The following is a 20281-nucleotide window of genomic DNA, read 5'->3' as shown; positions in this document are numbered from 1 at the left end:
AGAGAGGGGAGAGGTTAAAAGGAGGAACCAGGCCAGGCTCGTGGCGGGAGACGGGCCCGCTGCCCCCCGTCGCCACTCACTGCCTCTGAAGGGGTCCGCGCCCTTGAAGGGGTCCGTCCTAAAGGGGTCTTCGGCCTGGAAAGGGTCCGCGGGAAGCTCCTGCGTGTGGCCGCTGAACAGGAGGGCCTTGTTCTTGAACGGGTCGTCCTGCTGAGGGGAGGGGGGGGAGAGAAGGGCGTCAGACACAAAACAGACCCCCAAAGACCCCGCCAGGTTCACGCCTGAGTCGTCAGAGCTGGACGGGGCCCCCGGCTAAAGGATCACTCTGCTGAGAAACCCCCAAAGAATCATGGAATTGCAGGTGTCCAGAGCCGGGAGGGCCCTCTTGAGGTCCTCTAGCCCAACCCCGGCAAGGCAGCAATGGCAGCTAATTTGCTTAACTGGCTTCGTGTTTCTAAATCGCCGCGGACGTCGTGGTGAAGGGCCGGAGAGAAGACTTAATAATAATGGCGATTATAATATTCTTGGTTCCAGGGACACCCTCCCTGCTTCAGCCTTAAAATAATAGAATCATAGAATCATAGAAGAGTTGGAAGAGACCCCAAGGGCCACCGAGTCCAACCCCCTGCCAAGCAGGAAACACCATCAGAGCACTCCTGACATATGGTTGTCAAGCCTCTGCTTAAAGACCTCCAAAGAAGGAGACTCCACCACACTCCTTGGCAGCAAATTCCACTGTCGAACAGCTCTTACTGTCAGGAAGTTCTTCCTCATGTTTAGGTGGAATATTCTTTCTTGTAGTTTGGATCCATTGCTCCGTGTCCGCTTCTCTGGAGCAGCAGAAAACAACCTTTCTCCCTCCTCTATGTGACATCCTTTGATATATTTGAACATGGCTATCATATCACCCCTTAACCTCCTCTTCTCCAGGCTAAACATGCCCAGCTCCCTTAGCCGTTCCTCATAAGGCATCGTTTCCAGGCCTTTGACCATTTTGGTTGCCCTCCTCTGGACACGTTCCAGTTTCTCAGTGTCCTTCTTGAACTTTATATAGTAATCTATATAAATAACGATTTATTATCTATTCCCTGCCCACCTAGCTGGGTTTCCCTAGCAATTCTGGGCGGCCCCCAACAGACTATTAAAAGCACAATAAAACACCAAACATTCAAAACTTCCCCTGAAAGGCCTACCTTGGCTCCCAGTGTACGTTTCTGAGCTCAATTCAAAGCGTCAGTGCCGATCTTGAAAGCGCCTCCAACCCCATCGTCCAGCCCGGACGCCGGGGTCCATCTCCCGAGGGCCTTCTGGCGGTTCCCTCGGGGCGGGAAGTGAAGCTACAGGGAGGCAGGCAGAGGGCCTTCTCGGTGGTGGCCCCTGCCCTGTGGAACTCCCTCCCACAATATGTCAAGGAGATAAAAAAAAAATCTGACTTTTAAGAAGACATCCGAAGGCAGCCTTGTATAGGGAAGTTTTCAACGCTTGGTGTTAAGCTTTTTATATGTGCTGGAAGCTGCCCAGAGTAGCTGGGCGGTTGAGATACAAATAAAAAAATTATTGCCATTGTTGAGCAAAGCCTGCTCCCGCGAGGAATCGGCCCGGCGCCTCACCAGGGTCCCGAACCTGCCGCCCCGCTCCTTCTGGGGGTTCCCCTCGTTCAGATCCGCCAGGTTGGTCATGCTGCCGCCCAGCACCCCGTTCAGGGCTTCGTTGTACTGGTCGATGCCCCGGTGGGCTTCCTGCTGGCTCTCCTGCAAGCGGGACAGTTTGCTCCTCGCCTGCGGGGCGACAGGGCGGAGAAAAATCAATGATAAACTTTAAAAAAAGGGGGGAACATAGTCTTATGCACCGAAAAATAGGGTGGTCTGTAAGCATAGGTGTGCAATGTATAAAGCGGTTTGAAATCCCTTTTGTGTCATCTGCTTGGCCTCTGCTATTTCCTCCTACTGATAGGGAAGCCACTTAAGGGCTCTAGACGTGCTCAGATACACCATAAGGGAAAAGGAGAAGTTTTTTTCTTATAACTAGAGCATGCAAAGATGTCCTCTATTTCCTAAGTAACTCGTCGGAAAAATCTGCCTGGTCCAGCCTCACGTTTCTCACATTGCATAACCAAATATTACATCGACAAATTGAAGAGTCGGAGCCTGAGCTCGCTTGGTTTCCTCTTCCCTCCTCGTCCCTCTTTCCTTTCGTGCTGTCTGCTTGCCTCCGTCGTTTCCTCCTACCGACGGGGAACCCACTTAAGGATTTTATATGGGCTCCGGAATACCCCATACCCATTTATGGACTCTAGATGGGCTCTTGGATACCCCATAAGGGAAAAGGCACAGTTTTTAAAAATATATAACATAGGAAAGACCCATTAGCACAGAGACCCATGTCTCTGCCCCCCATCCCAGGCTCAGCCGCCATTCAAGGAAACACCTGCGGAAATTTGGGAGCAAGGTCTTGGCCCTGGGGGGGAGAGGGGGTGTCCCCCAAAGGCTGTTCCCATTTGGGGTCCCCACCTGGTTGATTTCCTCCTGAGTGGACTTCAGAGACTTGATGATGGTTTCCAGCTGGACTTTTCCGGCCTGGATGCTCTGCTCCAGCTGAGACTCCTCCTGCTGCAGCCGGCTGAGCTCGGACTTCGCCCGGCTGATGTCGTCCTCCTGGGATCTCAGGTCCGACTCCTGAGACTGGATCTGCATCTTCAGCGACGAGATCTGGAAGGGCAAAGGCGGTCTTGAGGGGAGGGGCGACCCGGTTCGCGAGAGGAGGAGGAGGAGGAGGGCGGAGAATTTACACGCGTTACAGGGCCTCCTTGGTGGTGGCACCCGCCCTCCCGTCAGATGTCAAGGAAAGAAGCAACTTTCTGACTTTTAGAAGACATCTGAAGGCAGCCCTGTTTAGGGGAGATTTTAATGACTGATATTTTTATGTATTTTTAATCTCTTGTTGGAAGCCGCCCAGAGTGGCTGGGGAAACCCAGCCAGATGGGTGGGGTATGAATGAATAAATAAATTATTATCATTATTATTATTATTAAGCTTGCATAAAATACACAGGGATTTGTACTTTGCAAAACGAACAAGAGGGGAAGCTGTTGGCGTTTTAAGGTTGTGCGAATGAACATTCCAAAACGTAAAACAGAAAATTTAATAAACATTATGGGGTTGGGAAAAAGCATACGCTTTAACAGATGATGCAAGGCTCTCCCCAAAATTACGGATAGGCAGCCATTCTGCAAGGCAAATGCACACACACCCTGACCGGTAAAATCTCCCTACAGAGCACGGTATGTTTGTATGAATAAATAAATAATCTGTTTATAATTTATCTACTTTATCGATTGAATTTATAATTTATCTGTTTATATTTTATCTACTTTGTTGATTGAATTTATAACTTCTCTGTTTATATTTTATCTGCTTTATTGACTGAACTGATAAACCACAAGCAAGATGGATTATACAGCTTCAGTAAATAAAACAATAAAACAGTTGGGGGAACCAACTCTTAGAAACAGAAGGGGAAAAGGGGGGAATCCTGTGGCAGGGAGTTCCGCCAGTTTCCCACATGTTGTTTTCGTGTTGCGTGGGGGCACAAGGGGCGTGGGCAATTCCCGCCCCCCCCAGCTCACCACGTGGGTCTCCTCCTGACACTTCTGCCGGACGTCGCTCAGCATGTCCTTGAGCTTGGCCTTCTGCTGCTCCATCTCGTCCAGGCGGCCCTGAGCCTCCTGCTTCTGGGCCTCCAGCTCCTGCAGGCTGCTGGTCTCCCGGTCCAGGTCGTTCTGAAGCTCCTGCGGAGGCGGGAGGAGGAAGGAGAAGGCGGCTTAGGGGGGCGGGCAGTGCTGGATTTACGTAGAAGCTAAACAGGCTCTAGCTTAGGGCCCCACTCTGGGGGGCCCCAAAAATAATTTAAAGGGAAAAAAACCACTGCATGTACATTTCCAAAATATTATCTATCTATCCAGCTACCTACCTACCTACCTATCAGATAGATAGATAGATAGATAGATCTATATATCTAGATATACATCTATATATCTATCTATATATAGATCATATATCCAGCATTCTTTCTTTCTTTCTTTCTATCTATCATCTATCTATCTATCTATCTATCTATCTATCTATCTATCTATCTATCTATCTATCTACAGTGGTGCCCCGCAAGACGAACGCCTCGCAAGACGAAAAACCCGCTAGACGAAAGGGTTTTCCGTTTTGGAGGCGCTTCGTAAAACGAATTCCCCTATGGGGTTGCTTCGCAAGACGAAAAAAATCTTGCATCCCCCCGCGGGGTTTTTTCGCTTTTTTCGCCCTTTTCTTAAGCCGCTAAGCCGCTTATCAGCTGTTCCGCTGATAAGCCGCTTAACAGCTGATCGCTGGAAGCCGCTTGACAGCTGTAGCGCTAATCCGCTAAGCTGTCAATGGGCTTGCTTCGCAAGACGAAAAAACCGCTATACGAAGAGCCTCACGGAACGGATTAATTTCGTCTTGCGAGGCACCACTGTATCTATCTATCTAATCTATCTATCCAGCTATCTATCTATCCACCTATTTATCTATCCACCTATTTATCTATCATCTATGCATATCTCTCTCTCTCTCACTCTCTCTCTCATCTATCCAGCCATCCATCTATCTATCTATCTATCTATCTATCTATCTATCTATCTATCTATGCCAGTGCCAGATTTACGTATAAGCTAAACAGGCTATAGTTTAGGGCTCCACTCTCTTGGGAACCTGCAGAAAATTTAAAGGGAAAAAACCACTGCATGTACATTTCCAAAATATTATCTATCTATCTATCTATCTATCTATCTATCTATCTATCTATCATCTATCACTATTTATCTTATCGGCGGTTGCAAGAACAAATGATCCCTACATTCTGAACAAAATGCTTGCTTAACCTGGAGGTAGGCTGTAGGAATTGTGTATTGCTTTGTAATGATTTGTTGGGTTTCTGGACCGTAATAAAGATTCTGGACCGTAATCTATCATCTATCCATCTATCTATCTATCTATCTATCTATCCAGCTATCTATCCAGCTATCTATCTATCTATCTATCTATCTATCTATCCAGCTATCTATCTATCATCTATCTATCTATCTATCTATCTATCTATCCAGCTATCTATCTATCATCTATCCATCTATCTATCTATCTATCATCTATCTATCTATCTATCTATCTATCTATCTATCTATCTATCTATCTATCTATCTATCTATCTATCCAGCTATCTATCCAGCTATCTATCCATCTATCTATCTATCTATCTATCTATCTATCTATCTATCCAGCTATCTATCTATCATCTATCCATCCATCTATCTATCTATCTATCTATCTATCCAGCTATCTATCCAGCTATCTATCCATCTATCTATCATCTATCCATCTATCTATCTATCTATCTATCTATCCAGCTATCTATCTATCTATCTATCTATCTATCTATCTATCTATCTATCATCTATCTATCTATCCAGCTATCTATCTATCTATCTATCTATCTATCTATCTATCTATCTATCTATCTATCATCTATCTATCTATCTATCTATCTATCTATCTATCTATCTATCATCTATCCATCCATCTCTGCCAGTGCCAGATTTACGTATAAGCTTAGGGCCCCACTCTCTTGGGGTTTGACGGCTGGGATAAGCTCGAAATGTAGAGCCTGAAACTCTTTGATCTCGGGGTCTTGGGTTCGAGTCCCACGTTGGGCAAAGGATTTTCCCGCGTTGCAGCGGGTTGGGCTGGATGACCCTTGGGGTACCCCAACAGGCCTACTCTGAGAGCGCAGTATCGCTGGGTGGGTGAAAAAAACCCCAAACCCATTTACCTGTACTTCATTGGTCTTCTGCCGAATCGCTCCTTCCCTCTCTCGGATCTCTTGCTCGAGGGAATACTTCTCTCTGCAAAAAAAAGGAGGAAGGTCGTGTGAGTCAAATTCTTTGATTTGGGGGGTTGGACTTAAATTAAATCCACCCCGGTCAGCAGCGCTTTTTTTGGAGGGTTCTCATGCCAGCTGAACCCCTCCCAGGACCCCCCAGCACCCCAAACGCCACCCACCTCTGCAACTGGGCGATCTCCTGGCCGATGTCGTCCAGCTCCTTCATGCCGGTGAATTCGCCCCCGGAGCCGACGGAACTGGAGCTGTCCTGTTAAGGAGCCCAAACAAGTCAGGCTACACCCTGGCCGGGAAAATTGGGGAGCGCACAGACCCCCCTAGAAAATACAGCCAGGGAAGCATGCAAACCGTCCGGGGTGCAAACACAGTGTCGACGCAGAAATTAAAAAGCATAAGGGCGACTTAAGCCAGGCTTCCTCAATCTCAGCCCTCCAGATGTTTTTGGCCTACAACTCCCATGATCCTTAGCTAGCAGGACCAGTGGTCAGGGATGATGGGAACTGTAGTCCAAAACATCTGGAGGGCCAAGGTTGTGGAAGCCTGGCTTAAGCCGGCGGAATATGCACAGCTTGCAGACTTAATGTGTAGAACCTCGGCCCTCCAGATGTTTTGAGACTACAGTTCCCATCATCCCCGACCACTGGTCCTGCTAGCTAGGGATCATGGGAGTTGTGGGCCAAAAACATCTGGAGGGCCGAGGTTGAGGAAGCCGGGTAGAGAATAAGAGAGCAAGAAGAACATGCGTTTAGAAGAAGCAGAAAGAGAGAGAAAGCAGATAGACAGACAGACAGACAGGTGATAGATAGATATACGATAGATGATGGATGATTGATTGATAGATAGATAGATATAGATAGATAGATAGATAGATAGATAGATAGATAGATAGACAGATGATAGACAGACAGATAGATAGAGAGATATGATAGATTATCTATATATGATTATCTAGATATATGATAGAGATAGATGATGGATAATAGACAAATAGCTATGATAGATAGATTTAGATAGAGAGATGATAAAGATAGATAGATAGATGACAAACAGACACACAAACATAATGGAGAGATAGATAGATGATAGAAAGACAGATAGATATGATAGATAGATAGATAGATAGATATAGATAGATATAGAAACACTGATGATAAAGATTGCTAGATGACAGACAGACAGACATGATAGATAGAAAGATAGATGATAGATAGATACAGATAGATCAATAGATAGATGGATAAGGAGAGATTCAGAGGTTTTCCCCAGCCCCACATCCACAGGGTCCTTCGTGGTTCTCGGAGCAGGCAAAAAAGGAAAATAGGAGGTGGGAGCGCCACGTTCCGGGGATCCCCGCGGTCCTACTCACACGACGCATTTCCGCCAGCGTCGAGACCTCGGTTCCCACGGAAGCCAAGTAGCCGGGGACGGTCTGGAGAGGGCGGCAAAGGGGGGGGCAGCGGAGGGGGGGAAAGAGTCAGCGCCGGGGTGGGGAGGACCGGGCAAGAAGGCTTCTCGGGGGGCGGGATGGGGGGGCGTCGGGACGGAGAGAAGGGGGTTAAGAAGGGAGCCCGGTCCTGCTCTGTCGGAGACCTGCTAGGGCCAGGAGCGCAGGAGGGGACTGTGGTTTTGTTTATCCGGGGAGCGGCCATCCTGGAGGAGCTCACCTGGGCAGGTGCGATCCTCTCAGACGGGGGGATCATGTCCGGCAGCAGGACCTGCGGGGGGTCAATGCCCTTGCTGACTTTCTGCTGGATGAGGTGCATGGCCAGGGCAAACTGGTCCTTGTTCAGTTTCCCCATCTGCCTCGTGTCCGCCAAGGCCCTGGAAGTGAGGAGCCGTCAATCATCCTTTATTATTATATTTATCCCACACCTTTTTCCTCCCCTCCAAGGAGACTCGTACGAAGCTGCCTCCATCAACCCAGCTCAGTATGGCTTCAGACTTTCTGTTTTATTCTGTGCGCAACTACCCTTAGCCCGCTGCTAGGATACTAGTCCTCATGGGTCTCCAAAACAAGGGGTGTGTGAATAGGAATGTGTCCAGGGCAGCTCCATCTGGTGCGCAGGACGAGACCCTCCCTGCCCGCAGACTGTCTGGCCAGAGTGGTGCATGCTCTGGTTATCTCCCGCTTGGACTACTGCCATGCGCTCCACGTGGGGCTGCCTTTGAAGGTGACCCGGAAACTGCAACTAATCCAGAATGCGGCAGCCAGACTGGGGACTGGGAGTGGAGACCATATAACACCAGTCCTGAAAAACCTACATTGGCTCCCAGGACGTTTCCGGGCACAATTCAAAGTGTTGGTGCTGACCTTGAAAGCCCTAAACGGCCCAGTAGACCTGAAGGAGCATCTCCACCCCGGACACCGGGGTCCATCTCCCGAGGGCCTTCTGGGGGTTCCCTCCCTGCGAGAAGCGAGGTTACAGGGAACCAGGCAGAGGGCCTTCTTGGTGGTGGCACCCGCCCTGTGGAACGCCCTCCTGCCAGATGTCAAGGAGATAAACAACTATCTGACTTTTAGAAGACATCTGAAGGCCGCTCTGTTTAGGGAAGCTTTTAATGTTTGATGTTTTGTGGCTTTTAAAATATTCTGTTGGGAGCCACCCAGAGTGTCTGGGGAAACCCAGCCAGATGGGTTAGGAGTAAATAAATTATTATTATTATTATTACCAGATGTGCGCCAGGATGTTCTGAGACAGCCCCGAGTGCATGAAGATGTCCTTGACTTCCAGGCCACTGACGAAGCCGTCCAAGTCCAGGTCCGTCTTCAGGAAGATCTCATCGTAGCGGAGTTTGTCGGTCAGGGGGACCACCCAGGATGCAGGCGGCTGGAATGAGAAAATCGGACTTTGGCGTGGGACCCCCAGGCGCCCTAAAAAACCGCTTGGGAGGTGCTCAGTAACAGAAGCAAGTAACAGCAGCAAGAATATTATTGTCCCAAAAATGGAAGCAAGAAGAACTACCAACATTGGAAGAATGGAGGATGAAATTGATGGACTACGCAGAATTAGATAAGCTAGCAGGAAGGACCCGAGACCAGGGGGTTTACCAGAGGTTTACCGGAGACTGGACTAAATTTACTGAGTATTTGTGATGATCAGATTACGTCTGTAGGACTACAAGAAGTTCTGTGAGGAGTAATTTAAGAAATATTGTAAAACTGGAAAGGGAGAAACGATTCGTTCGAAAAGGTAAAGGCAGTATTAAGTTAAGAATTGCAGGGGAAATAATCACGACGGAAGGCTATCAGAGATGCTGAAGGAAGTCCAAACAAGGACACATGTAGAATAATTTGTGTGGTATGTCTTTAAAAAATTTGTATGCTAAAAATTAATTAAAAATATTATTTTAAAAAAACCCGATTGGGGGGGCCTCATCTGGGTCTGGCCTCCCGAGAGCCAACAATATACCCCCCCCAAACGAGAGAGAAATGGGCTCTGGTTGTCCGCCATTCTAAGGTAGACTGGCCCTGCCTGTGGAGGCTTTGCCGGGGAATCGACAGAACCCTGACGCAGCGGCTGGGTCAGTTCAGCTACTAATTGATTGATTGATTGTGTGACTGTGGACATAGATAAAAGCCCCCCATCCAAACAATGACCGTCATCAGTGCCGGTAAGAAAAAATAATTTTCATTTTTATTAAATACAATGCTGTCTTATTTAGAGAGTAAAATCCACGTTCAATGGCTGTTTTAGGGGTCGTTGTTAAACGTCTGGAACGGATTAATCCGTCTTGCATGACTTTCTAGGGGAAAGAGCAGAGCGCCTTGGTTTTGGAACGCTTTGGTTTTGGAACGGATTCAGTTTGAGAACCAAGGTACCGCTGTATTCAATAAAGGTTTTCCAATCTTCCTATGTTCTTCTTGATCTCTTATTCCGGGGTGGGGCACTTTTTGCAATCTAGTAAAGGTAAGGTAAAGGTACCCCTGCCCGTACGGGCCAGTCGTGTCCGACTCTGGGGTTGTGCGCCCATCTCACTTAAGAGGCCGGGGGCCAGCGCTGTCCGGAGACACTTCCGGGTCACGGGGCCAGCGTGACAAAGCTGCTCTGGCGAGCCGGCACCAGCTCAGCACACAGAAACGCCGTTTACATTCCCACTGGAGCGGTACCTATTTATCTACTTGCACGTAGGGGTGCTTTCGAACACCTAGGTGGGCAGGAGCAGGGACCGAACGACGGGAGCTCACCCGCGGGGATTCGAACCACCGACCATGCGGTTGGCAAGTCCTAGGCTCTGTGGTTTAACCCACAGCGCCACCCATGTCCCTCTAGCAGCGCACAAATCCCACGAAATTATTCAGCGGGGAAGCTGCCGCCGCCCTTCAAGTGGAAGTGAGTTCCGCAGTCCAACCGCACCGAAGTTCGCCGCCCCCCTCCAGCTTGGAGGACCGGATCCGCCCCCCCGGGGTGTGGGGAGGCCCCGATCCCTACCTGCTGCGCCTGCTTGAGACTGTGCTTGGGCGAGAGGCTGCCAGTGCTGTTGAGGCTGGTGACGCTGCCGTGCGAAGGGGTGGAGCGCAGGCTGTCTTTGGGCGGGGGGCTGGCCGGCAGGACGGGCACGGCCCCGGGGAGGGAGGGCGCCTTCTTCCGCTTGGAGGGGGGCACCAGGGGCGGGGGCAAGGCGGGCGGAACGGGCTCCTTCTCCAGCGCGCGGTAGACCAGGTGCATCGCCTGAAATAATAATAATATTTTTTTTTATTTATACCCCGCCCTTCCCGGTTCAAAAACCGGGCTCAGGGCGGCTAACAACAAATTTAAAACATTTTAGGCAGATGAAGATGATGGATTTTTGGGAGCTAGCCGACCTGGCCAGAAAGGTCCGTGACCAGAGGGAGGAAGAAATTCAAAGCCTATTTAGCTAAATATGTTAAGATAATATAAACAGAATTACTTGCGAGTACCAAATAGGCCTAGGATTTGAAAATGTGATGTGTATAATACTATGTTAAAAGCGAAAAGAAAGAAAGATGTTAATTGACGAAGCAAATTTTATGTGGAAATAGTTTTGGAAAACTGTTATAATGATTTATATGGAAACTCAGCCAGGGGGATTTGAGGAAGTCACTTAACAATGTTAACAAAAGTGGAACTACTACAATCAGGATAAATATTTGTTGGTTTGTATTTTGATTTTCTTTTTTTCCTATTTGTTTGTTATAAATTTGGAAAACTAATAAAAAAAATTTGGGGGGGAAAACAACAACAACAACAAATTTAAAACACTTAATTATAAAAGCAGCATAAAATAAGGTATAAAAACAGGAATAACAATAAAATTCAAAAATCAATTAGATAATCCCCAGGGCTAGCTGGCTGAATTGGTCCTACTTGGGCCAGCGAGAAGACCAGGGGAGACTTAGCTGTGGGGTCTCAGAGCGGGTGACCTTCATAAAAGGGGAGGGAAGAGAAGGGAAATAAAAGATCAAATTAAAGGCCGGGCGGAATAGCTCTGTCTTACAGGCCCAACGGAAGGCTAAATCCTGAAAGGGCCCAGAGAGGGAAAAGATGTCTGCGGGGAGAGGGGCAACAAGGGAAGAATGGTGGGCAGAGAGGCTGTGCCAAGATGGGGGGGGGGCCCTGGGAAAGTTTGGCACCTTCCCCTCCACCGTGGGCAAATGAGTACCCAGCAATTGAGATAGATTGCGCCTGCAGCTGGAGGTTCCATCGGAGAGAGCACAGACCGGGCAACCAAGTGCTGGATAAACGTACCACGGCAAACTCGTCTCGGTCGAGGTGGCCGTCCTTGTCAATGTCGCTGAGATCCCAGACCTTCGCAGCCGTTAGGAGGCAGCGGGAAGGAGAGAGAGAGGAAAAGAGACCAGAAAGACATCAGGGCGCCCCCAAAAAACTACCCCATATTGTTGTTTTTTAAAATAATAATAATTTTTTATTTATACCCTGCCCTACCGAATATTAAAAACACAATACAGCTTTAAATATTAAAAACTATGGCCCGACGTAGAATGCCTTGGAGTACAGTGGAACCTCGGTTTACGAACAGCCCAGTTAACGAACTATTTGGTTTACGAACTCTGCAAAACCGGAAGTAGTGTTCCGGCTTGCAAACTTTGCCTCGGTCTACGAATGGAAGCCGAACGGTGGAAGGGCACCGGCGGCGGGAGGCCTCGTTAGGGAAAGCGTGCCCCGGTTTAAGAATAGTTTCGGTTTAAGAATGGACTTCTGGAACGGATTAAGTTCGTAAACCGAGGTACCACTGTAATCTTAATTATGCTCCTGTGATGGGGCAAATTCCGCTGTTTGGAGCAGGAAATTAAAAACTGGGGAGGATACGAGAGAGAGAGAGAGAGAGAGAGAGAGAGAGAGAGAGAGAGAGAGAAAGAGAGAGAGAGAAAAAAGAGAGAAAGAGAAAGAGAGAAAAAGAAAGAGAAAGAAAAAGAAAAAGGTGAGAGAGAGAGAGAGAGAGAGAGAGAGAGAGAGAGAGAGAGAAAGAAAGAAAGAGAAAGGGAGGGAGAAAGAGAGAGAGAGAAGGAAAGAAGGAAAGAAGGAAAGAAAGGAAAGAAAGGAAGGAAGGAAGGAAGGAAGGAAGGAAGGAAGGAAGGAAGGAAGAAAGAAAGAAAGAAAGAAAGAAAGAAAGAAAGAAAGAAAGAAAGAGAGAGAGAGAGAGAAAGAGAGGTCCGCTCACCCTTCCCAGGATATCGAGAGGCAGCTTGGAGTTCATGAGGACCGGCTTCACTTTGTCCCCCGAGAGCAAGCCGTTGACGGGCAGGAGGCTCTCAAAGATGCCGTCAAACTTGGCCTTTTCCTCCATCTGCAAGTATAAAGGGAGCTATGGGAAAAGGCGGCCCCACTGCGGGAGGAGGAGGAGGAGGAAGAGGACCCCCTTTCGCCCAAGGGGGAGACCCCCCCCCCCCAATGCAGGGGTCAGCAAACCTTTCCAGCAGGGGGCCGGTCCCCTGTCCCTCAGACCTTGTGGGGGGGGGCCAGACTATATTTTGGGGGAAAATGAACAAATTCTTATGCCCCACAAATAACCCAGAGATGAGTTTTAAATAAAAGCACACATTCTACTCATGTAAAAACACACTGATTCCCGGACCGTCTGCGGGCTGCATTGAGAAGGGGATCGGGCCAGATCCGGCCCCCGGGCCTTCGTTTCCCTCCCCATGCCCCAAGGGGAGACTCACCCTGACGGCCCAGTGAGCGTCCGAGGAGGAGGAGATCAGCAGGGGGCTGGTGCTGTCGGGCTGGAACGAAGGAGAAACGGAGCGCACCGTCAAGACCCCCTCCCCAAAACGTCTCCGCCGGCGCGTTCCGGCACCCCAAATCCGAATATTCGGAAGCCGGAGCTCCAGCAGAAAGGGGTTGCCTCCCCCCCCGGAGGAAGGTCTTGGAAAGCAAACAGGTAAATCGCACGGCGCACTTACGAATTTTGGCGGAGGCAGCGCCAGGGTGAGGTTGGTGAGGTTCACGTCGTGCCCGTTCTGCGCGCAGGCCACCAGCCGCAGTGCCACAAAGAAGCCCTGGTTCAAATGCAACAGAGTAAATAATGTATTTAATTAAACCAACGGCATTATAGCCTACGTATCCGGGTCCTGGCATTGGAGGTGAACTGGCTAGATGAGTCTGGGGTCCCTCTTCCAAGCCTAAAGGTAAAGGGACCCCTGACCATTAGGTCCAGTCGTGGCCGACTCTGGGGTTGCGGCGCTCATCTCGCTTTATTGGCCGAGGGAGACGGCGTTCAGCTTCCGGGTCATGTGGCCAGCAGGACTGAGCCGCTTCTGGCGAACCAGAGCAGCGCACGGAAACGCCGTTTACCTTCCCGCCGGAGCGGTACCTATTGATCTACTTGCACTTTGACGTGCTTTCGAACTGCTAGGTTGGCAGGAGCAGGGACCGAGCAACAGGAGCTCACCCTGTCATTGCGGGGATTCGAACTGCCGACCTTCTGATTGGAAAGCCCTAGGCTCTGTGATTGAGACCACAGCTAGAATAAAGGTAAAGGGATCCCTGACCATTAGGTCCAGTCACAGCCGACTCTGGGGTTGCGGCGCTCATCTCGCTTTATTGGCCGAGGGAGCCGGCGTCCAGCTTCCGGGCCATGTGGCCAGTATGACTAAGCCGCTTCTGGTGAACCAGAGCAGCACACAGAAACGCCGTTTACCTGCCCGCCGGAGCGGTACCTATTTATCTACATGCACTTTGACGTGCTTTTGAACTGCTAGGTGGGCAGGAGCAGGGACCGAGCAACGGGAGCTCACTCCGCGGGGATTCGAACCACCAACCTTCTGATCGGCAAGCCCTGGGCTCTGTGGTTTAACCCACAGCGCCACCCGCTGTCCCTAAACAGCTGTAGGAATCTTTAAACTCCTAGGCTGGGCATCGCCACGTACCTGTTTGTCCAGGAAGCCTTTGCCCTCCGGGTCGGCCAGATCCCAGATCTAAAAAAAAAACACACACCAAAGAGAAGGAAAATAAAAACCACACCCCAATCCAGTGCTATTCAATCAAGCTCCTTTATTAGGCATGTTTTCAAACAGGCACCATATACAAATTGTGCAAAATACGAGCTCAACATAACAAGGTTTGTCCCAGCCTGATCTTTGACTCCAGAGACAATCCATTTGCATAAATAATACAACACAGCACTACCGAAAATCCCCACTAATTCTCTTTATAATGGCTCCGTCTTTCTACACGGACAGCACTCTGATCTGGCACTATTGCTTTTCTCAGATGTGCTGCTTTAGCCTTGAATTCCAGAGACTCACGGGGTCCCTTCCAGCAATTGTACACTTCTGTGAAATGGGCTCGCGGGCCGATTGTTCCTGCAACATTTTCCGGAGTGGGGAATGGCTTTGCGGCCCCTGCGACTAAAAGGGGGGCGGAGGAGGCTGGGGCGCTGCCCCCCCAAACTCCTTCTCCCCGAAATCCCCGGCCGAGCTCAACTTACCTTCCCCAGAATGACGTCGGCCAGTCCCGACTTCTTGAGGAAGAGGGCGGCCTCGCCGGCCCCGATCCGGCCCGTGCAGGCTGGGTCCACCTGTGGAGAACAAACAGCCACACCTGAGCTGAGATAGAATAAATAATAATAATAATAGATTTATTTATACCCCGCCCATCTGGCTGGCTCCCAACAGAATATTAAAAGACACGATAAAACATCATTTAAAACATTCCTAAATAGGGACAGCGCCCTCCGCAAGCCAACTGCAACCCCCAGGTGTTTTTTGGGGGGGCTGTCGGGATGCCAAGCGAGCTCCTCCACTCGACGTCCTGCCCCGGGTATTTCTGACGGGGCCCGATTGGGGGCCCCAAGATGCCTGGGGTCCCACCAGCCCTGCCTGCTTGGGCGAGGTTCTCCGCACGCAACCGTGGGGTGGGAAGGAAAATCCGGAAAGTCAGGGAGGTTGGGGTACTTATTTTTAGCCAAAAGCCCATGGTTCGAATCTCCCTGGCGGTATCCCCAGGCAGGGCTGGGAGAGGCTGCCTGCCTGAGACCCGGGAGAGCTGCTGCTGCTGCCGGCCCGTGCTGGCGACCCCGACCCCAATTCTTGCCTCCTCCCCAGGGGTTTCCAGGGGAAGGGGGCGAAGGGAGCCCCCGGCACTTGCCTGTTTGTAATACGTCTCGTAGAGGGGGGTCCCGGCGGAGAGCTAGACAGGAGAGGGGAAAAGAGGGGTGGGGAGAAAAGCAAGGTGAAGCACGTATTCAGATACAGAGAGCCCCTCTCTTCAGCGGATCCAGTCCCTATTGAGACCCCCAAGAAAGGACCCTCCCTCCACGCTCGTCTGAAAGCGGAGGGATGGGTTTGTGGGAATAGGGATCGGGGCCACAGAGGGCAGGCAAGCCCCAAAGCAGAGAAAGGGCATTTTCCACCCCTCCATATACCGGCACTGTATTTTTCGCTCTATAAGACGCACCAGACCACAAGACGCACCTAGTTTTTGGAGGAGGAAAACAAGAAAAAATATATTCTGAATCCCAGAAGCCAGAACAGCAAGAGGGATCGCTGCGCAGCGAAAGCAGCAATCCCTCTTGCTGTTCTGGCTTCTGGGATAGCTGCGCAGCCTGCATTCGCTCCATAAGACGCACACACATTACTTTTTAGGAGGGGAAAAGTGAGTCTTATAGAGCGAAAAATACAGTAATTTGGAATTAAAATCCCCAACGGCTCCAGCCGGCACACAACTTTTTGGAGGGTGCCAGGTTGGGCAAAGGCGAGCCCGTCACTTCCGAGGTCCTGCCTGCCGTTCCTAGGGGCGGGTGTGCCTGGGGAACTCCCTGCCACTGTAGGCGGAAAGCAGGGATTCCGGCACCCCAGCCCAGACGGGCGGGGCGCAAATGGCGAAATTATTAGGCTTGTTCTCCCTGCCCCCCTCTTTCGGACGTGGCGTCTGCAATGCATTTATTGATTTTGACTATTTTGCCTGGCTGCGATTTTCCTGTTTTTATGGACGTGCAATGCCAGGTCCTCAGAGCAAAGAACGCTGAGCTCCCCGCTCGTCTTTATGCCGTCCTCCCTGGACTATTGTCAACAGAAGGAGCCTGTTCCTTGGTTCCTCGGCCTCAAGGACAAGCGGCACGAGAAATAGCCGCTCCCTGCCCTCCACGACGCCGAAGGTCAGGCTGGAACAATATCCGCCTGCGGAACCAAGGCAGGTCGGCCCCCAGTTCCTGGCAAAGCTTGGCTTCCAAAGGGAAGGGGGAACAGAAACTCCCCCCCCCCAATAAAAGCAGCCACCCCAAAATAAGAGACCCCGGGAAGCAAAAGGATTTCATGTTGGAAACGTCCAAATTCCAAGCAAGTAACCCGTTCCGGTACTTCTGGGTTTCGGCGGTCCGTAACCCAAAAAAACGCAATCTGAAGCGTCTGTAAGTCGAGGTATGACTGTACAGTGGTACCTCAGGTTAAGTAGTTAATTCGTTCCGGAGGTCCGTTCTTAACCTGAAACTGTTCTTAACCTGAAGCACCACTTTGGCTAATGGGGCCTCCTGCTGCTGCCGCCGGAGCCCGATTTTTGTTCTCATCCTGAAGCAAAGTTCTTAACCCGAGGTACTATTTCTGGGTTAGTGGAGTCTGTAACCCGAAGCGTATGTAACCTGAAGCGTGTGTAACCCGAGGTACCACTGTACATCGGAAGCAAAAGGGTGTACCTAATGGGAACAGAAATTCGGATAGATAAGCTAACTGCCAATAGAGCATGGCGATAATAATAATAATAATAGTAATTATTATTTGCACGCCGCCCAACAGACCAGGTTGCCACAGCCAGTCTGGTCGGCTCCCAATATTAAAAACATGGTGAAACAGGTTGCATACACCTGCGTTGCAAGGGGGGACGAGGCGATCCTTGGGGTCTAACTCTGAAATCTGGGTTGCGATCGCCACAAGGGAACGACCAGGAGCCATTCTTCCTTCTCCTCCCACCCCAGTGAGGTTTATCATTCTTAGCAGGGCCGGATTTCAGTTTAATGCGGCCCTCGGCTCCTGAAGGTAACGGGGCCCTTTGTACGTCCAGCTGTCCTTTGTCCACAACAAATTGCCGCTGGTTTTTGTGTGTTTAATATATGCTTCTATGGCAGGCAGGGCCAAACTCGGCCCTCCAGATGTTTTGCGACTACAGTTCCCATCATCCCTGACCACCGGTCCTGTTAGATAGGGATGGTGGGAGTTGTAGTCCCAAAACATCTGGAGGGCCTAGTTTGGCCATGCCTGTACTAGATGGTCATTGATGGACCGAATAGGTATCTCAAGCCATTTGCACATCTTGCCCTAAAACCAGTCCATGCAGAATGTCGGCACCCTATATATAGAAAGGGGCAAAGCAGGGATATTTGAGGGAGCAGGCGAGCAGGAGGGGCCCATGACTTACATCGTAGGAGCCTGCACAACATAAAACACGGTTGCTGGATGTAGGTTTTATTTTATTTGCTTTTTATCTTATATTTTGGAAATGTACATCCAGGGTTTCTTCCCCCTTTAATTTTTTGGGGGCCCCCAAGAGAGTGGGGCCCTAAACTAGAGCTTGCTTAGCTTATTATACATAAAATCCGGCACCGATCCTTAGTATTATTTCATTTCTATGCCGCTTTATATTTCAAAGACAAAGCAGAAACGATTCTGAAGACCAGCTGTTGGGTGCTGCGGCCGAGATTCCCGCCTCGCCGGCGGGTTGGCCTGGACGACCTTCGGAGTGGCCCCTTCCGACTGTACGGTTTTATGAAACAGCGGAAGGCTGGCTGGAGAAGTTGGGCAAGCTCCACCGACGCAGCCAGGAACTTCCTTCCACAGCCTGGGCTGCCTCTCCCCGCAGGCGAATTGCACAACCTGATCCTTTGCAATCTGGTGGCGGGGAGAGCATTCGAGGGCACGCAACTCCCTCGGGGTAAACGCTGCCTGCCCGGCAGCCTCCCTCACCCCAATTGTACCCTTCAAGGACCAGGCGTGCAGCTTAAAATGGGAAAGAGGGGCAAACGCCCCTTTGCAAAAAGGACCAAAAGCTGTGTTTTTGGGCACACAAGTTGGGCAGTCCTGCCTTGCCCACCTTTCAAACGCCCCTTTGCGCAAAGGACCAAAAGCTGCGTTTTTGGGCACACAAGTTGGGCAGCTCCTGCCTCGCCCACCTTTCGCTCGGCGGCGCCAGGACTTTGCCAGCACGAGGGGGGCAGGCGCAGACCCCCTCCCCACACGCACGCAGAGCACCGTGCCCTCCTTGCCTCGCCCCACCCCTTCCCCGCATCACCCCCACATCCCTCGTCTTAACGCCATGCACTCCTGTGCACCATCTGGGCACCCAGGCTTTCCCCCTGCCAACTGCAAGAAGGCCTTTTCTCTCTGCTCGACAGCAGGCCGGCCGCTCTGCAGGAATACAAATCAGCCCCCGGCAGACGGGGCTCTCGAGATTTGGGTCGGCGTCCAAGGAGGGAGAGGCCGGGCGAGCGGCTCTCGGCGCCCAGCGGGTCTGGACGGCAGGCGCCCCCACCCTCAGGAGGCAAAAGAGCTCCCTCCTAGCTGCAGCGCCCGCCAGGGAGCTTGCCCTCTGCAGAGTCAGGCCCCCGGGTCACCGCAGCGGCCCAGATTGGCTTCCAGCGAGCGCTTGAAACGTCAAGATACCGGAAATAAAAGCATGAAATATGCAGGTTGTGCCGGTTCGTTCAAAAACAGTAGCCTGGGCGAAGGAAAGGCATGCAATTGTGGCGAGGAAAGTCGCCAGTTTCTCTCTACTCCCTGAACATGGCCAAAGCTTTGCTTTCTAGCCAAACAGAGCTGCCACACTCCAGAACGCTGGAATAATAATAATAGTAATAATAATAATAATAATAATAATAATAATAATAATAATAATAATAATTGTACCCTGCTCATCTGGCTGGGCGCCACAGCAATTCGGGGCGGCTTCCGACAAATGTAGAAGCGTACAAAAACACTGAAAATTAAGGACTTCACTAGAAGCTACGGGGGAGGTTGGGTGGGTGCTTTCGCACTCGGGTCCACGATCCCTCGAGGGAGATCCCTGCACCTATTCTGACGATCAGCCAACAGCGATCTGCTCCAGTTCCCCGCTACAGATTGCAAGAGAGACAGATCCCTTCGAGTCACATAACAGGGGAGTCAAAGGACCACAGCGCCGTGAGGGACCCCACGAGTCATCTAGTCCAACCCCCTTCGAGGCAGGAACTCGAACCCACAACCCCGAAACCAGCTAGCAGGTTCTGGGCTCAACGTAGAGGCTGAGGAAGCTCCTCTGGCCTTCGTGAACCCGGCACTCGCACCCGGCCCTTTGGGGAGCCGTGACACGAGAAATTGTGCAATAACCCGCCCCACTGGTGACACAGCAGGCGGGGCAGGCAGCATGGGGGCAGGGCGCCTGCTTGGCCTGCAGAAGGCTCCGGGTTCAATCCTGCGATGGCGGCGCCGGGTAGCGCCGAGAAATAAGGGGGCTTCTGCTGAATGCAGAATCTTGAGGACTAGAATCCTGGTTTATTTTTAAGGAAAGGACACCTGCTTGGCCTGCAGAAGGCTCAGTCCTCAACAGCATCTCCAGGCAAAAAGGCTCCTGAGAGTTGCTGCCAGCCTGTGCGGGCGGCACTGAGTCCCCCCAGGGCTCCTTCTCGGAGCCCCCTTCGACCCTTGTGCCCCTGCAGGTACCTGGGGAATAGGACCCCCTTCCCCACGGGGGTCCGGGAGACTCAAGCCCCGCTGTCGCCCGGGGAGAGGCGGGCCTCTGCACCCGCTCAGAGGCGCTGTGGTTCCCTGCGCCAGCGGGCCTGGCCTCGCGTGGGGACGTGCCGTGGAACCGGGACCCCCCCCATGGCCATTGAGTCCGACCCCCAACAACGCAGCTTTTAAAATACCCCACCCTCAGAGAATACTGGGAACTATAGTTCTCCCCTCGCAGAA

The 20281-nt window shown here is 51.0% G+C and overlaps 1 protein-coding gene across 1 annotated transcript in view; it reads right to left on the bottom strand.

Annotated features, from left to right (window-relative positions):
• EPS15L1 (epidermal growth factor receptor pathway substrate 15 like 1) overlaps positions 1-20281 on the bottom strand; it is a gene marked incomplete at its 5' end in the record, with an annotated part of 38313 nt that overhangs the window by 15705 nt on the left and 2327 nt on the right. Inside the window, 17 exons of the mRNA XM_081896024.1 lie at positions 81-207; positions 1611-1778; positions 2511-2708; positions 3626-3787; positions 5854-5926; positions 6084-6172; positions 7289-7351; positions 7587-7743; positions 8593-8750; positions 10353-10592; positions 11631-11690; positions 12565-12690; positions 13067-13126; positions 13307-13402; positions 14273-14320; positions 14833-14922; positions 15492-15533. Of these exons, the coding sequence (XP_081752150.1) occupies positions 81-207; positions 1611-1778; positions 2511-2708; positions 3626-3787; positions 5854-5926; positions 6084-6172; positions 7289-7351; positions 7587-7743; positions 8593-8750; positions 10353-10592; positions 11631-11690; positions 12565-12690; positions 13067-13126; positions 13307-13402; positions 14273-14320; positions 14833-14922; positions 15492-15533 (1957 nt within the window). The remainder of the gene's footprint in view (positions 1-80; positions 208-1610; positions 1779-2510; positions 2709-3625; positions 3788-5853; positions 5927-6083; positions 6173-7288; positions 7352-7586; positions 7744-8592; positions 8751-10352; positions 10593-11630; positions 11691-12564; positions 12691-13066; positions 13127-13306; positions 13403-14272; positions 14321-14832; positions 14923-15491; positions 15534-20281) is intronic.

Source organism: Podarcis melisellensis (genome assembly GCF_964234715.1).
Source record: "Podarcis melisellensis genome assembly, chromosome: 18".
In the NCBI taxonomy this organism is placed as follows: domain Eukaryota; kingdom Metazoa; phylum Chordata; class Lepidosauria; order Squamata; family Lacertidae; genus Podarcis; species Podarcis melisellensis.
The sequence above is the reverse complement of the archived record's forward strand: the minus strand, read 5'-3'. Positions and strand labels throughout refer to the sequence as shown.